Genomic DNA, 18397 nt, shown 5'->3' with positions numbered 1-18397 from the left:
AACCTAATAATTCTAACTCCTTGAGTACTCTGCTTGTCTATCCCACGGGAAATATTGCTGGCTCAGAGGAGACTAAACGTATTATTAGAGAAAAAATTAACCCCATACGTTTGAAAGTGGGGATTAGAGGTTTTCGAAAGATCGATAAAAAGGGTATCGCAATAGACGTGAAAAGTAAAACCGAAATAGGGATAATAGAAAAAGAACTTAAAGAACAGGCACCAAATCTTAAAACGTTGGTACCAAACAAAAGAAAACCAAATGTAATAATCAGGCACGTACCAGCATACCTGGAAAAGGAGGACGTTATAAATTGCATATTTGAACAAAATGAAGCCATTTTGGCTAGCCATACCAGAGAACAATTTGGGGAAAACTTTGAACTTCGGTTCGTGTTTGGAGCTAACGGCAACAAACGCACTGTCAACTGGGTAGCTGACGTCTCCGCTGGCCTATTGAGCACTTTCATAAAAATAAAGAAAATTAATATTGAGTGGGTAAGATGTACAACAGAAGAATACTTTTCCATACTGCAGTGTTACAGGTGCTGCAGATACGGGCATACCAGCAAAACCTGTACCGAGGAAGAGGAGATCTGCAGTCAATGTGCAGGCCCACATAGGTTCAAAGACTGTCCCCAAAGAAATAAAAGTCCGTGCTGTCACAACTGCCAAGTTCAAAAAGAAAAAAATTATTCGCACAACGCACTAGACAAAAGTTGCCCTGTATACAAGAGAATTAAAAACTTGATAAGGAACCGAACAGATTATGGGGAATAATTACAACAATATTAAGTTCCTGCAGTTAAACTTGCAAAGGTCTATTAGTGCGACATCCTCTCTTTGCATGGACATTTCTAACTTTGACTTTGTCTTGCTGCAGGAGCCCTATTGCATGGGGAATAGGGTGGCCTGCATCCCACACAGGCACCTGGTTGTGCATGGTACTCACAACACTCCTTGGGCTGCAATCATCATCCCTAACAACAAGGCCTCGGTATTCTTTCACAAGCAGTTCTCTATGGACAATATTACTTGCATCGAGACTCTCTTAGGCTCGCATAGCCTGGCTTGTGTTTACGCTCCGGGCAAGGGTAACATTAACAACGAGCTTCACATGCTTAACAAAATAAAAAAGACCTTCAAGGATAGCTCCTTTGTAATAGCCGGGGACTTCAATGCCCACTCCCCTACGTGGGGAGGGGATGCACAGGATCCCAGAGGGGAAGCTGTGGAAGAATTCATCATTTGCAACGACTTGGTCGTGGCTAACGATCCTCACTCACCCCCTACTTTTATGGGGCCTAATGGTAGCTCGTGGATAGACCTGACTTGCATCTCTTCCGATCTTGTTAATAAAATTCACCACTGGAGGGTCGACACCAACGACAGCCTCTCGGACCACAACCAGATTTCATTTGAACTTAGTGTCTCTACAGCCAACCTTTCCACAATCCATCACAAGGTCTATCGGACCAATAATGCAAACTGGGACCTCTTTTTGGACTCCTTGGACGATCGCATTTGTCTGTACCCTTCGAATTACGGCTCACATCTAGCCCAGGAATATATAGATACCCAAATTGATATGCTTTCCCACGTGTGTGACGAAATCTTTCAACTCAGCACACCTAACAAACACGGCGTCCCATGGTGGAATGAGAAACTATCTGAGTTAAGGCACATAAACAATCAAAACAGGAAGAGGTACCAAAGGTGTGTGACTGATGAGAGAGAGGCATTAAAACTCCAATACTTACAACACCAGGCCGCTTATAAATGGGCCATCAAGGAGGCGAAAATCCAGTCATGGAAGGAGTACTGTTCAGCAGCGTCCACCGACCCTTGGGGCTTTGTCTATAAGTGCGGGGCAGGCAAACTAAAGGCACCGTCGTGCCTTGCTGGCTTCTCCCTGAAGGACGGCACAACCACCAACAGAGAGGACACGATAAATCTTATTTTGGACTCCCTTTGCCCAGCTGACAACCACTTGGAAGACGATTCCACACAACGTCTGGTCAGGATTCAGACAAACAACTTTCTGCAAGGCCCCAGCCCACCTCCCTTCACAGCTCTGGAAATTAATGAGGCCATTAAGAGGCTCGCCCCACGCAAGGCACCGGGACCGGACGGAATCACCACAGACATTGTTCAGAAGATTTGGGAGCACCGTCCAAACATCCTCTTGGTCCTATTTAACTACTGCCTTCAAAAAAACATCTTTCCTACTGCCTGGAAGAAGGCGAGGATCGTCCTCATACCGAAGTGTAAGGGTAAACCAGCTGATTCTCCCGGTGACTACAGAAACATCTCTTTGTTGCCCATTTTGGGCAAGGTTCTGGAAAGGTTATTGCTGAACAGGCTGAGCTGGCACATCGAGGGTGCAGGCTACCTGCATCAACAACAGTTTGGCTTTCGAAATGGAATGTGCACTACAGATGCCATTGTCTCTCTTATTGACAAGATTAGGGAACTCCAAAACACTCATTCCTACATTTTAGGCCTCAGCCTGGACATTGCTGGCGCTTTCAACTCGGCATGGTGGCCAATGGTGCTGCTAAAGTTGAAGCAAAGCCAGTGCCCAGCTTATCTGTTTAACATGATCAGGAGTTATCTTAAAGACCGCACCGCCACCCTTTTTATTGGCCAACAAGCCTTCACCCGCCATATTTCCCGTGGCTGCCCACAGGGCTCCGTCTTGGGACCTTTCCTGTAGAATCTGCTTTTTAATGACTTCTTAAAAGAAGACTTTGGCAGCGACTGGAAGGCCGCTTACGCTGACGATGCCATGGTCTTGGTGGCAGCCTCCTCAAGGGCAAAGCTGGAGAACAAAGCAAACAAAACTTTGGAAAACATTCGGCAATGGGGCAAAGCCAATAAATTGGACTTTAACCCCAAGAAAACCAAAGGGATCATCTTCACCAGGCCAAGGACCCCCCACCTATATAGAAGAGTTCCGACTGTTAAAATGGACAACACTAGTGTTAAAATAGAGCAAACCCTAAAATATCTCGGAATAACCCTGCATCACAGACTGAGCTGGATCCCCCACGTCAAAAATGTCAGCGATAAGACCAACCAACTCTACAACGAAATGACTAAGATCGCCAAGTCTAATTGGGGCCTTTGCCCGCAAATTATGAGTACAATTTATGACTCAGTATTTATCCCAATGTTATCCTACGCAGTTCCTGCCTGGGCAGAGTCCATTGACCAGACCCACATCTACAGGAAACTGCAAAGTGCACAGCGGAAGGCTCTCCTGCGCATCTGCAGGGCCTACTCAACAACACCAACTGCAGCACTACAAGTGATCGCTGGCAAGCTTCCAATAAATCAAGAATTAGGAATCATCGTGAACAAGTGGAAACTAAGGAAAGGGCACGACATAAACGTAAACGGCGATATAATTGACAAAGTTGAAGCATACCATTCACACAATGCACGTCCTGCACCTTATAATTGGCCACAGATTGTTAACATTCCTTGGCCAGACCAAGCCCTCTCAGTTTATACTGACGGTTCTAAAAACGAAGAGGAAGTAGGGTCCGCTTTTGTTGCCTACCATAACAACAAAGAGGTGCACAACTTCACCAACAAGCTGGGGAAACATTGTACTGCCTATCAGGCAGAACTCTGGGCCATTTTGTCTGCTATAAGGTGGTGCAATGAGAACTACAAAAGTACTTATGTGAACATCTTTACTGACTCTTTCTCCTCTGTCCAGGCAATTGGTAATTACGACTGGCGGCACCCCATCTGCAACAAAATCTTGCACGAAATTAACACCAACACTAATTTCTATGCGCTGGTCTGGGTCAGAGGGCATTCAGGCATTGAGGGGAATGAGTGGGCGAACTCTCTTGCTCGCTCGGCCTCCACAACCAACAACGTAGTAGGTTACACTTCAACTCCCCACAGTTACATCATCCGCAAACTGAGAGACAACGCCCTCTCCAACTGGCAGCACAAGTGGAATGTGATGGGCAACACCATCACGAAAAAATTTTTTCCAACTGTTTCCACAGCCATTAAGCATAATATTGGGCATCATCTTTCCCAATTTTACACCAATCACGGGAACTTTAGTAACTACCTAAACAGGTTTGGTAAATCTACAAATAAAAACTGTGTTATTTGTGGTATTCCTGACGGGGCCGAACACTACCTTCTTCAATGCCCCATGCTTCAAGATACACGTCAAAAAATTATTTCACTTCTACCACCTGGCACGAACTGGCCTTGTCAACTGGCCACGCTTCTCCAGGAAAAAAACCTAAAGGAAACGTTTGAAGAACTGGTTAAAAGGTACTTTCAAAGGACAACTGTTAGGTAACGCACCATGGTACCAGTCTTTGCTGTATCCAGCTGTTCTGCTAGTCTTCATAGTTGCTGTCAGCGCTCCCCAACATCTTACATCTAGCTGTATGTTTATGAACCTGCTCAGCATGTGATCAACATGATAACAAAATGTATTTCATTATAATATAATTATAGCAATTTAAATATTGTAAGTTAATTGTAGCTTAATAGTATTTATTTTAAAACATTGTACTTTATTTGTAATTATTTGTTTATATGTACCACCTGTATTATAAGTGGGTAGAAGTACACCCACCTTCTGTATATACCTTCGTCTTTTTATCTAGGGGTGAACTCTGTAATGTATTGTATATTCCCCCTACTGTTCCTTTGTGTAACCTGTAGTTTTAAGTTTCACTCTTTGTTTTGGCGCTGAACCTACGAATTCAGCAGAGCACTTCATCGACACAACTTCTACTATGTAATTAATGTACATTTTTATCCTTTTTTTTGTATTCTACCTCGATGATGCCTAGCGGTATCGAGGCTATTAATTATTTTAATTAATAAAGTTCATGAAATGAATGAAGTAGAAAAAAAAAAAATGGTACACGGTACTCCACCCCAAAGGTGGGGTCTCATCCCCCACAAGTCAGATGCACTTGCCTGGTAGCGGCGGGGTGGCCGAGTAGCCCAGGACGTCCCTGGGTGAAACTAAATAGTGCGACGGCGGCTCCGGGTTCCTACATCATTGAACCCGCAACGGAGGTTTGCTGGAAGGAATAGACTGGGTCAAAGGCTCTCCCCCAGAGGGTACAGCTTAAAAACCGGGTTAGCACTCCCGGGCCGCCTGATAGTACAGAGGCCCGGCCCCTTCTAGCCAAATGGGGCTGGCTGCCTTATCAGCAGGCGAATAATCTCCAGCTGGCGACTGGAGAGGGCCCTGCAGCATGCGGCGGGGGGCTCTGCCGAGGCCACTGGGGGTTGAGCTGGAGGCCATCACAGCCTTGTACGGACAGCAGACCGAAAGTGCAATGAATTTGACGGAATAGCCCGGAGTTCTTTCTCATTGAACTAATGGAAATGTCGAACAATGATAAAACAGTTTCAAAAGTGCTCAGCACGATAGATGAATCCCTCATGTCAGATGAAGATGATAGTTCCGATATGGAAATTCACGAGACCACGTCTCAGAAAAAGAGAAGCAGCAGTGGAGAAGGACTAGAACTCACTCCACCAGCTAGCAAACGACGGCTAACGTTAGCCGAGGCGGGTAACACCCAACAAACAGTTAAGCAAACAATGAGAGATATAATCTCCGATCTACAAAAGATCTGTTTAGATCGAGACAATAAAATCACAAAGCAAGCAGCGGACAAGATTCTGTCCCACACCAGAGCATTCCAAGACCTAGTGATAGAGCTGCTGGCCGACAATGAGCGGCTCCAAGGAAATCTACAACAGCAGCAAATGTTCCACGCTTATAAGCAAACAACAGAGACTGAAAGCTATGCACAAGTCACTAAACGAAGCACTCCAGTAAGACATACAAAAACTGGAGTTACCAAACAGAAACAACAGAAAGTGTTGTTCGTCAAACCCATGGACTCAGGAAGTAAAATGGACAGTGACGAACTAAAACAGAAGTTCATAAAGGCGATAGACCCGAGGAAGGACCAAATAAAATTCCGGCAAATACGGAAACTCCGAAACAAATGCCTCATGTTAGAAGTAGAAGAAGACGCAAATAAAATATTACAGAGCCCAAAATTAAGAGAAAATGGCCTTACAGCTAAGCCACAGAATAAGCGCAACCCACGCATAATAATATACGACGTTCCACGGAACATTGAAGAAAAGGACCTACCACAAGTCATGCAGGAAATGAACCCAGCAGTCTTTACTCAAAGTCCAAAGCAACAGGACTTCAAGCTCCTATTCAAAACAGGAAAAAGGCGCGATGACCAAGTTAATTGGGTTGTCGAAACGCCACCTGACATAAGAAACAGAATTCTATCACAAGGACGGCTGTACGTTGACTACTGCAGCTGTAAAGCAAGAGACTATGTGACAGTGAGCAGATGTTTTAAGTGCCAAAGTTATAGGCACATGGCGAAATACTGCCGAGAGACGGAAGAGGTATGCTCCCACTGCACGTCTAAAAAACACAGATATAAGGATTGCCCAAAAAGGCAAGAACCGGCGCAGTGCACAGCCTGTAAGAAGTTAGACAAGCCGCATACACACACAAGAAACAGCAAGCAATGTACAGCATACAAGATGGCTGTAGAACGATATCTTAATACAATTCAGTTTGAGTGATGGCTAAAGATTTCAGTATTAAAATATTGCAAACAAACAGCGGCAGGAAACAAACAGTTCCTTCGGAACTAAGACAGGCAATGAGGACATACTGCACCGACATCCTAGCAGTGCAGGAGCCGTACTCCGTGGCAGAAAACATTGCAGGATACGACATTAAAATGAAAATCATCCAAGGAAACAAGAACAATGAAGCCCCCTAGGCTGGTTTTATAGTCATAAACAAAGAGCTCTCTGTGCTCGATCTATCGCACATAAACGACTCACATTGCGTTAGTGCCCAATTTACTTATGGAGACTACGATTTCTATATAATAAGCACATACTTCCAGTTTGGTGCTCCAATTGAAGAGGGTCTCGATAGACTGGACGCAGCCCTCCAGAAGCTTCCCAATGAAAGAGTTATAGTCTGCGTGGATAGTAACGCAAAATCCCCAACATGGGGTAGTGATAGGACTGATTCAAACGGGGAAAAGCTTCTGTCCTTGTTTGCGGCTCATGGCCTAACAGTAGTGAACACCCCTGGACAAATAAGTACCTTCTCCTCAGGAAGAGGGGAATTGAATATCGATATAACGGCGGTCAGCGGAAACATTCTCCCGCACATAAACAACTGGAAAGTCCACGGGGATTGGTGTACCAGCGATCATAACGTTATCACGTTTGAAGTCACTTCCACACATAAGCGGACACAAACAACAGAACTGGGAGGGTATAATACTGATAAAGCCAACTGGAGGAAGTTCAAAGCAATCTTAACCACTGAAGTTCAAAAGCAACGAGTGGTCGCAATTGAAAATGGCACAGATGCAATACGTCAATGCTACGGGGTGCAGAAGGCAATCCTAAAGGCAACAACCTCAGCCATCCCAATAAGTCGAAGTCAGACACAACATCAAAGATGGTGGAACAGAGAGCTCGAGAAACTAAAGTGTAGAACTTACAAAGCCCGCCGAACTTATCAGCGGGAGTCAGAGCCAGAAAGGCAAAGCATACTAAGAACTGAATATCACAGACTAAACCGTGAATTTCGCAAAGCCGTCAAAGACGCAAAGCAGAAGAGTTGGAGGTAATACGTGACGGACACAAATCATGCTAACCCCTGGGGGCTGGCCTACAAACTTCAAACAGGGAAAGTTAAGCGTGCCCAGGCACTCGGCCCAATATGGCTAGGTACGACAGAAGCAACAAACTGGAGGCAAGCAACCTCCAACATCCTTCAAGCGTTGTTCAAGCAAGACAACCCAGAGGATGACGCGCCAGACCAACAAGAGATAAGGCGACGAACAAGTGATTACAAGGGCGAAGAAATCAGCGCTCCATTTAGAGAGTCTGAGTTACGCTGTGTCATACACTAAATGAAAAGGGGCAAGGCCCCAAGAATAGATGGCATTACGAAGCGTATCCTAGAAGAAGCATACGAAACTATCGAGCCAGAACTATTAAGAGGCTATAATGCATGCTTGAAATATGGGATTTTCCCAACAGAATGGAAAGAGGGCAGACTTATTACAATCTTAAAACCAGGGAAAAGTGATAAGAGCGACCCACGGTCATACAGGCCATTCTCCCTCTCCTAAGAAAGGCTCTTGAAGGCCTTATTCGAATGAGGTTAAAACACTACATAGAGAACAGAACGGAGGATAATTAATACGGCTTTCAGCCGGGGCGCTCAACGACAGATGCTATCCTGAGGCTAAGAGAGGCGATAGAAACATCAAGGAAAAAGTATGTGGTCGGAGTTTTCTTCGACATAGTGGGAGCTTTTGACCACCTATGGTGGCCAAACATACTCGATGAGCTAAGAACCCGAAACTGCCAAAGAAACCTTTATAGGTTAATAATAGACTACCTTCGAGACTGAAGGGTTACAATCATAGACAATAACCAGAGCATTACAAAACAAATTTACAGAGGCTGCCCACAAGGCTCCCTGTTGGGTCCAGACATGTGGAATCTCGTCTTCGACTCAAATCTAAGGATGTTACAAGCTAAAGGGTTCAAGACAATAGCCTACGCAGACGACGAGGCAATCATTCTAGAAGGAGATAGCAGGAGAGAAATTAATGAAGAAGCAAGAGACATGGGCCACAGCCCACAAACTCCGCTTCTCAACCGAGAAAACAATAATGGTCTTACTAAAAAGCAACCTGGCAGCAGAAAGACCACCCACAATCAAACTCTATGGAAAGACATTAAAGATGCCCAAAACTGTAAAATACTTAGGGCTTACAATAGGAAAAGGATTCTACATCACGGAGCATGTAAAGAACATTACCAATAAAGCCTCTGATTATTTTAACCGCCTGGGTAAAATCGCAAAGGCGGACTGGGGCCTCGACAGCAAAGCAATGGCCACAATCTATAAGAGACTGTTCGTCCTGGTGATAACATACGCAGCAGCGGCATGAGGCAGACAAACTCACAGCCCATAGCAAGAGAAAATTGATCAGTACTCAACGCACAGCCCTTTTAAAAACTCTTAAGAGATACAGAACCTGCTCAGCGGCGGCTCTGCAGGTTGTGGCAAATTCCCCACCAATTACCCAAGAAATCTGGACTGCTTACGCCCATTACTACATCCATAGGGGCGAAGAATTCACCATGAACAACAGAGTTCAGCGCGGCACAAACAAAAGAGGAAAAGAAAGCAATGAAACAAGAGGTAGAACAATCACTGAGAATGCAGTGGCAAGAAGAATGGACGACAACGACCAAAGGTCGATATAAATACAGACTACTGGAAGACATTCAAGACCGTCAGAAAATGAGGTGGCTAAGAAATAACTTCTATACAACGCAATTCCTGACAGGCCACGGGGATTTTAACACCAAACTATACAAATTCTCACTGAAAGACAGCCCACAGTGTGAGTGCGGACAAGAAGACACCGCAATTCATGTGTTGTTATACTGTCCTATATATGACCAAGAAAGCAGGAAGTCGGATACACTCCAAGAACTTTCAATGAAAGCCGAACTCACAGACTCAAACCTTCAGACAATCCTGGAAAAGAAAAACTTCCAGCAAGTTAAAACGTCAATGAAAAATATACTGAAAAAAAGAAGAAAAATAAGGCAAGATTATAATTAAACACGACCTAACTTACACCCGAGGACTTAACGAAGACGAAGGAGAACAATATATGTAGATAGGGCGGCAGAAAGAAAAGAGGACAAGACCGCTGGTATACCTTGGGCAGGGTACAGCGGGGGTGGCTGAAAGGGTGTTCTCCTGGGTACACTGTACTATCAAGGCCCACATCGTGAGCGCCTATGCACCAACTAAAACTAGCCATGACATAGTCAAGGATAATTTCTACAACCAACTGCAGTATACGGTGGACATGATCCCACAGACTGAGCTGATTATCCTGACCGGCGACTTCAATGCCCATACTGGTATGGACAGAAGCGGATGGGAGACAACAGTGGGCAAATTTGGATATGGCGAAATCAATGATAACGAACAGCGTCTCTTATCCTTTGCTGCCTCCAACAGTTTGATCATAGGGAACACCTGGTTTCAGCATCCACTAAAACACCAGCTCACATGGAGAAATCCATCTGGTGAGGATTCTGCTGTACTGGATTACTTCCTAATCAACCACCGATTCCGCTCAACGCTGAAGGACGTTCGATCTATGAGAGGACCCGACTGCGGCTCGGACCACTACCTGGTTCGTGCCAAAATCCAGCTTAAACTACAACGTGCTAAGCGGACCTCGCCACCATCACCTCAGCCAGACTGGAAACAACTCATGGTCACAACACGCAGACAAGAATTTCAAATTGCCTTGTCAAACCGCTTCTCCACATTAGACACATCTGATGACATAAATGAGGAGGAGAGACGGATTTCAGAGGTGATACTGGATTGTGCCAAGCCCCTATGCCCACCAGTCCGCCGGCGAACACAGCCTTGGATATCTGACGACTGCCTCGATTTGGTGGCCAAACGAAAACAAGCGAAGTTGACCAACTATAGACTATATCGCCAGCTTAATCATGAGGTTCGACGGAAAATGAAGATCGACCGAGAGCAGTACTGGAACAAAGTGGCCGCTGACCTGGAAGCAGCAGCGTCCAAACATGAGTACCGTACCCTCTACAGCACTCTCAGAAAGCTGAGCGAAAAGTCCAAAATAACAAATGATACCATAAAGAAAGCAGATGGAACATTCGTAAAATCGTCGACAGAACGACTGCAGCGTTGGAAGGAGTTCTTTAATGATCTGTACAATCATGACGCTCCTCAGGGAATGTTAGCAGACCCACCGCCGATTGATCAGCCCACAACACCTATGTCAGATGCAGAGCCTACAATTGCAGAAGTGAAGGCAGCCATTGGATCACTGAAGATTGGCAAAGCTGCTGAACTAGATCTGATCACTACAGAAGCGATCAAGGCTGGTGGTGACATCCTGCACCATCGTCTTTACCTACTTATTAAAGCAATATGGCACACAGAACAAATACCAGCCATCTGGAAGAAAGCTATCATCGTGCCAATCCATAAGAAAGGTGATAGCCGGGACTGCAGTAATTATCGCGGTATCAGTCTCGTTTCCATCGTTGGAAAAGTATTTATGAAGATAAATCCAATCAAGGTTACAAAAACACCGTGAAGTAACCAGCCGAGAAGAACAGGCAGGGTTTCGTCCTGGTCGTGGTTGCTGCGATCAAATCTTTGCCCTGCGTCAGCTTATTGAGAAAAGGACCAGATGCGGCAAACGGACTATTGTCCTGTTCATCGATTTTAAATCTGCATTCGACTGTGTGCACAGGCCAGCGCTATGGAGAGCACTTGAAAATGAGCATGTCCCACAAAAAGTTATCACACTACTTAAGGAAGCCTACAAAGATTCCACCAGTCAGCTGCGAATCCGGGGGGAACCGTCTGAGAAGTTTACCATCCAGACAGGGGTTCGCCAGAGTGACGTAATCTCTCCACTATTGTTTAATATTGTGGTAAACTCAATTATGAGGAAAACATTTATGGGAAACATGGGGTCCAGTTTGGGGATGGCCACTTTCTAACTGATCTAATGTTTGCCGACGACAGTGCAGTCTTCGCTGACAATGATGCAGTGGCCACAGACACGCTTTATGATATAGCTACTACTGCTCAGTCATATGGCCTTAAAATAAATGTGGACAAAACCAAAGTGCTTACAACGGATGGATCGCGGGCAACTGTTTACCTTTATGGAGTCCAAATCGAGCAGGTACAAGAGTTTAAATACCTTGGGTCACTGATCCAGGAGAAGAAAGTGGCATCGTCAAAAGAAACTCATGCCCGTATTGGTCAGGCAGCCCATGCATTTGCCTCACTTAAATGGTGTGTATGGAAAAAGAATAACATCTCTTTGATGACCAAGATCCGCCTGTTCCGTACACTAGTCATACCGATCCTTCTCTATGGGTCAGAAACTTGGACCTTGCTTAAGACAGACTTAGACAAACTTGAGACCTTTCAATTGAAATGCTTGAGACAGATTCTTGGTATCTCCCTTTGGGATCGTATCACCAACAATGCCGTCCGGGCCAGATGTCAACAACAGCCATCTGTTCAGACACAAATTCAACAGCGACGGCTGAGATGGTTCGGCCATGTATGCCGAATGATATTAACCGAATTCCCCACCAATTGCTCTTCCGTCAGCGACCTACTCTGTGGAAAATCCAACGCTCCGCACCTAAGAAAACGTGGACCAAACACGTTGAGAAGGACCTCAAGAACCAACGGCTTGATTTGAACCAGGCAAAAGCGGCGGCCATGGATCGGGGGCATTGGAGGGGCATTGTGGAGAAAGCTCGACTTCCTGCGGCACCCACAGCAGCGCAGTACTGGTTGTTGCGAGACCACCCGCAACACCAAATGCGCACGCTAGACGGATAACAAGACAGCAAAGAACTAAAAATAGTACTTTACAATTATAATACAGGTACTCCTCACTTTACAACCACTTGCACTTACGACCATATCAAGTTTTGACCTGCGATTCAGGGAAATCCCGTTTCTCGGCTTAAGTGTGCGATCAGTGGTGTATGGTGACATGCCACACTAAGCATGACTATAATAGTCTTGTTTATTGAATAAATTTGAAGTTTGTTGCATAGTTTTACAACCGATTCCGATGTGAAAATTCGAACCCGCCGCGAACCAAGCCGTTTAATAATTAAAAATTATTTTATTGCTTGGTTCCCACAAAGAAAATATGAATCAGGAGAAACAAGAGTCGAAAAACGTGGGTTGGGCGAAACGGAATAATGTGACCGAGGATAATAAAAAAGCGACGAAAGAAGAGAGGGGGCCGGTTACGTTCTGTCAGTTGACTTGTGTGAGTGCGCAATATCGAGGGAAACCGCCCAAAATCGACGAAATACGTTGACTACAAAGACCAACCCGGATTCACGAGGTAGGACCCGAATTTATGTACACTCTCCCTCCGCGGATCCGGAAAAAAGCGACCGTCGTGCGCCTCTTCTGTAATTATATCGTTAGCTTAAATAAATTTTTGTTGTTGTTATTATCCGTTGGCTATGTCTTTTATTCGGGCATCGTCACCGCCGCTCTATCGTCTGATCCATCCACTTCCTCCACTCGCCTAAAAAACACGTAACACGTAACACTTCAGGTTGGTTGGTTGGTTAAAGTTTATTGGCACAAGGGCCACATAGGCCAAGCTGCGCCACAACTTATGGTATATATATGTACATAAATAACAATAAAAATGAACAAAACAAAAAAAAAAACCAATAACAAAAATATACAACAGTTAAACTGTGTATAACAACAACATGTATATGGATATAAATAAATAAATAATTAAATTTCTTTATAAATATTTGTAACTTTTAGAAAGTTCAATAATTTATCAACATTTGGCCTCTGGCCCAAAATCTCGTTAAAACTTGCATTTCCAAAATGCTGCCTACGAATCCGTTCAGAGGCGATGCAATTGCTCAGTATGTGCTTAACACTTACATTACAGTTGCAATACTGACATACAGGCTGGTCATCACCCTTCAAAAGGTATTGATGAGTCAGTCGAGTATGTCCAATTCTCAAACGAGTAAGAATGACCTCAGATCTCCTGTCATAAGGTTTCTTCTGTGTCCAATTTTCTATCACAGGTTTGATCTCGTGTAGTTTATTGTGGACTTGTGCGTTCCACACATTTTGCCATCTCTCCTCTAGTCGTTTTTTAACAACTAGCTTCAAGTCACCTCCTTCAATATGCATTGTATGCTGAGAAGGACTTGCTGACTTTGCAGCTGCGTCAGCTTCTTCATTCCCTCTTATACCTACATGGCCTGGGACCCAACAAAATTTTATAGAGAAATTCCTCGCAAAAAGATGGCAAATCAGCTTACGAATTTTAATCACTATGGAGTGAAAACTAGGTTCATACGAGATCAAAGCCTGAAGTGCACTAACTGAGTCAGTGTAAATCACGCAGCAACGATGACCTTTCCTATTTATATACTTTAGGGCTAAATAAATAGCCTGCAACTCCGCAGTAAAAATGGAAGAATTCGGTGCTATTTGTTCTGCCACGATTTCATCCTGGCAAACAAAGGCTAAGCCAACATAGTCATCCGATTTAGATCCATCGGTGTATATAGGAATTAAATTCCTGTCACGATGTTGAATTTCTGCGAAGTGCTGTCTATAAACGTAGTCTGGGGTGGTTTCTTTTAGAAACTGCTTTAAGCTTAAATCAACGTTTATCACAGGAATTGACCAAGGTGATATATTATCGACCTCGACCTGCGAAATGTTGCTTGTGTCCAGGTCAATCGTGCTGCTTACATTCTCCATTCTTATGTCAAATGTAGGGACACTACTTGGGCGAGCTGCAAATAATCTCCTCAGCTGACTATCTGAACAATCAGCTAAAAGTTTATTTTGAGATCTCTGTTTAATGTAATAAAAAAGAGACAACTGTTCTCTCCTAAGAGATAGTGGAGGCTCATGAGCATCCACATACAAACTTTGTACAGGAGAAGTTCGAAATGCACCAGTGCACAAACGCAATGCTTGATGGTGGATTGGATCCAGCATCCGAAGAGTAGATTCACGTGTAGAGCCATACACAACGCATCCATAGTCCAGCTTAGAGCGAACAAGGGCCCTATAAATCCTGAGCATAGAACATTTGTCTGCTCCCCAGGATGAGCAGCACAATACCTTTAACAGGTTTAAAGCTTTTAAACATCTACTCTTCAAATTGCGCAAGTGTGGTAAGAACGTCAATTTATGGTCAAACACGACACCCAAAAATTTTGCTTCGTTGACCATTGGGATTTTAACCCCATTTAGGTGAATTTCAGGATCCAGGTGCAAACCACGCCTTCGGCAAAAGTGGATGCACGAGGTCTTCTCTACGTTAAAACTGAAACCATTGGTCTTGGACCAATTGTCTATTCGATTTAAGGAGGTTTGCAGTTGTCTCTCAATAAAACCCATGTTACTAGACTGACAGGAAATCTGAAAGTCATCCACATACAGAGAGTGTTTCACACTGGGAGGAAGACAGTTAGTTATACTGTTAATTTTTATTAGGAACAGAGTTACACTCAAAATAGAACCTTGAGGGACACCCTCTTCTTGTGTGAAAGGCCTAGACAAAGTGTTGCCCATCCTGACTTGGAATCTTCGATTCTGTAGGAAGTTTTTTATAAAAATTGGCAAATTACCCCGCAATCCGAATTTGTGCAGATCACGGAGTATCCCATATCGCCAGCAGCGATCATAGGCCTTCTCTATATCAAAAAACACAGACACTAAGTGCTGTCGTCTAACAAACGCTTCGCGAATAGATGTTTCAAGATTTAGTAAATTATCTGTTGTACTTCTGTTCCTACGAAATCCACTCTGATGTAGTGAAAAGTAGTTTTTTTCCTCTAAGAGGAACATCAGGCGTCTGTTTACCATTCTCTCGAAAAGTTTGCACAGACAACTAGTCAAAGAAATTGGTCTGTAATTAGAGGGATTCTTGCGGTCTTTACCTGGTTTGGGTATGGGAATAATAATTGATAGCCTCCAAGAGTCAGGAAAAATATGTTCTGTCCATATTCTGTTAAACAGATTCAGAAGGTTACTAAGGGAATTGTTTGACAGATTTTTTATCATGCTGTAGTGGATTTTATCCGGACCTACAGCAGTATTCCCCGAGCGAGAGATTGCTGTACATAGTTCTATTCTGCTGAATGGCACATTATATTCCTCATTAGATGGGGAGTGGAAGTTTAGATATTGTTTTTCAGTTTGGACTTTATAAGCCTGAAAATCCCTTGTATACATAATATTGCTGGATGAAGACGAAAATGTTTCACCCAACAAATCAGCAATACCTTTTATGTCACTGATTATTGTGCCATTACTTTCCAGCATGGACAGAGAGTGAGAAGCATATTTTCCATTGATTTTATGGATTTTATCCCAGACTGCTTTTGAGCTGGTGGAAGATGTTATGCTAGAAACATACTTCCTCCAAGAATCCCTTTGGCTTTGCCTTCTTATTTTTCTGGCATTAGCCTTTGCTTTCTTAAAAGCAACCAAATTGTTAGCAGTGGGGTATCTTCTGAAAATCCCCCATGCTTTCTTTTGCTTTTTAAATGCTGCCTCGCAATTCTGATCCCACCATGGTTTCGGATGTTTTGGATATCTGGTTGACGTTTTCCCCATTGTTTTTTCGGCTGCCTGAATAATACTGGAAGTGACAACTTCGACTGCATCATTGATATCAGCAGTATTGACCATTTCCTCAGTGACGTTAGCCAAAGAGGAAAAAGCAGGCCAATCTGCCGTTTCAAGTTTCCAGCGTGGTGGACGGGCTGTTTCACAGCTTTCTCTGCCTTGGTATTTTAGAAATATTGGGAAGTGGTCACTGGAAAGTGGATTAGATCCAACCTCCCATATAAACGCTGAAAACAGATTTGGGGTTGCTAATGATAGATCAATGGCAGTGAATGTTCTTGTTGGGGCGTGGAAGTATGTCACTTCTCCAGTATTAAATAAATATAGTTGGTGATTACCTATGAATCTTTCAATGGCTCTGCCTCGACGGTTGATATCGTGACTGCCCCACATTGGATTGTGGCCATTGAAATCACCAAGTAAAAGGAAAGGAGTTGGCAGCTGTTCAACCAATGCATCCAATTCATCGTCATTGACTCTGACATCTGGTGGCAAGTATATGGAACAAACTGTGACAGTGACGCCCATAGATATTCTGACTGCCACAGCTTGCAGCTCTGTTGTTATTTGTACCGGAAAAGACGGGATGCGGTTTGAAACCAGTACAGCCACACCTCCACTGGCGCGGGTGTGGCTGTCGTCATCTTTACGGTAAAGATCGAATCCTTTTAAAGAAATTCTTTCTCCAGGTTTTAGATGTGTTTCCTGGAGTGCCACGCAGAGAGATGAGGTAGAGTATGTCAGGTGTTTAACGTCAGAGAAGTTGTTGCGGAAACCACGACAGTTCCATTGGATTATTTTATAATCCATTATGTGTTTGAGGTAGCATTCTTTGCGAGGGTATCCCTCTTTAATTTAACAGGGGGTCTCTCTTTTGGAGGTGACTTTGGTTTTGTAACCTCCGAATTAGTCTCTTCATCAGAAAAGTCAGAGAACTCACTCATAGACTGAGTCTCTGACTTTTTAGCTGATTTAGAGAGGGCAACTTTTACTTTTTGCTTGTTAAGTGGGTTTTTATTGGCCTTTTTTGAACCCACATTTCTTGTTATTACCCCTGTTTTAGGTAGGGGTGTCTTGGTCTTCTTGCTCTCCTTTTCTGGTGTTTGGGTAGATGGCAGTATTAAACATTTCGCATGGCGAGTAAAGGATTCACTTGGAGAGACAGAGATATCTGTTTGAACTGCACAAGTGTTTGTGGATTTCAAGACAGCAGCATAGGTCTTCTGCTTCAGTGGTGCACTTGAAGTGACCATGCGGCGAGCCTCTGGGTATGGTAGGTTGTTGACTGTTTTCACTCGCTGGATCTCTTTCTCTCTCTGCCATGCAGGGCATTTTCGGGAGTAGGCAGGATGGGCATCCTTGCAGTTTACACAGCATGGGGTAGTTTTACATTCGGTACTCTCGTGACCTTCCGTCCCACACTGTGCGCATACGCTTTTCCCTCGGCAAGATGTTTGTGAATGTCCAAATCGCTGGCATTTAAAGCAACGCAGTGGATTTGGGACATATGGGCGAACTGGGCAGCGCAGATAACCGGCTGTAATAACAGATGGCAAAGTTGGTTTATTAAATGTCAAAATAAGGTGTTTCGTGGGAATCAACTTGCCATCCCGACGAATGGAAATGCGTCGGACAGCAGTGACGCCTTGGTCTGAAAGACCGATCTGGATATCTGATTCATCTTCAGACATCAGATCGATCTCAGATATAACACCACGTGATGAGTTCAAACTCATGTGTGGTGTAATAGTGACCTCTATGTCTCCCAATGTCTTTGTTGACAAAAGTTTTGCCGACTGTTGAGGTGAAATTGTCTCTAAAAGTAAATCCCCTGATCTTAATTTTTGAATTTTTTTCAAATGTCCAATGGATGATTCAAACAATTTTTGTATTAAAAAAGGGGAACGTTTAGAGAGAGGTGTTTCACTGATAGCGTGAACTATAAAGTAAGTCGGTTGGTTAGATAAATTTTCATGCTTTGGTGATAATTTTTCTGTACTCTGATGCTTGGTGGTTTTTGGATCCATATTTAAAATGAAATATTCAGCTCCTAGTGACCCCACCC

General features: G+C 43.9%; 1 protein-coding gene across 1 annotated transcript; it reads right to left on the bottom strand.

The window, feature by feature from the left end:
• Positions 1-1337: 1337 nt before the first annotated feature.
• Positions 1338-18359, bottom strand: LOC136984030 (uncharacterized). The gene is made up of 2 exons (XM_067280948.1): positions 17086-18359; positions 1338-1347 (listed from the first exon to the last, which is right to left on the bottom strand). The coding sequence occupies exon 1, from the start codon at positions 18357-18359 to the stop codon at positions 17142-17144; it is 1218 nt and encodes a 405-aa protein (XP_067137049.1). The 3' UTR covers positions 1338-1347; positions 17086-17141.
• Positions 18360-18397: the final 38 nt, after the last annotated feature.

This window comes from Centruroides vittatus, unplaced genomic scaffold (genome assembly GCF_030686945.1).
Source record: "Centruroides vittatus isolate TY-2023 unplaced genomic scaffold, ASM3068694v2 contig_120, whole genome shotgun sequence".
Taxonomy (NCBI): Eukaryota; Metazoa; Arthropoda; class Arachnida; order Scorpiones; family Buthidae; genus Centruroides; species Centruroides vittatus.
This window is presented reverse-complemented; position numbering and strand designations above follow the sequence as displayed.

What these genes read in the sequence shown, in the direction of transcription:
- LOC136984030 (XM_067280948.1), bottom strand. Translation starts at nt 18,359, where the DNA reads ATGGATCCAAAAACCACCAAGCATCAGAGTACAGAAAAATTATCACCA.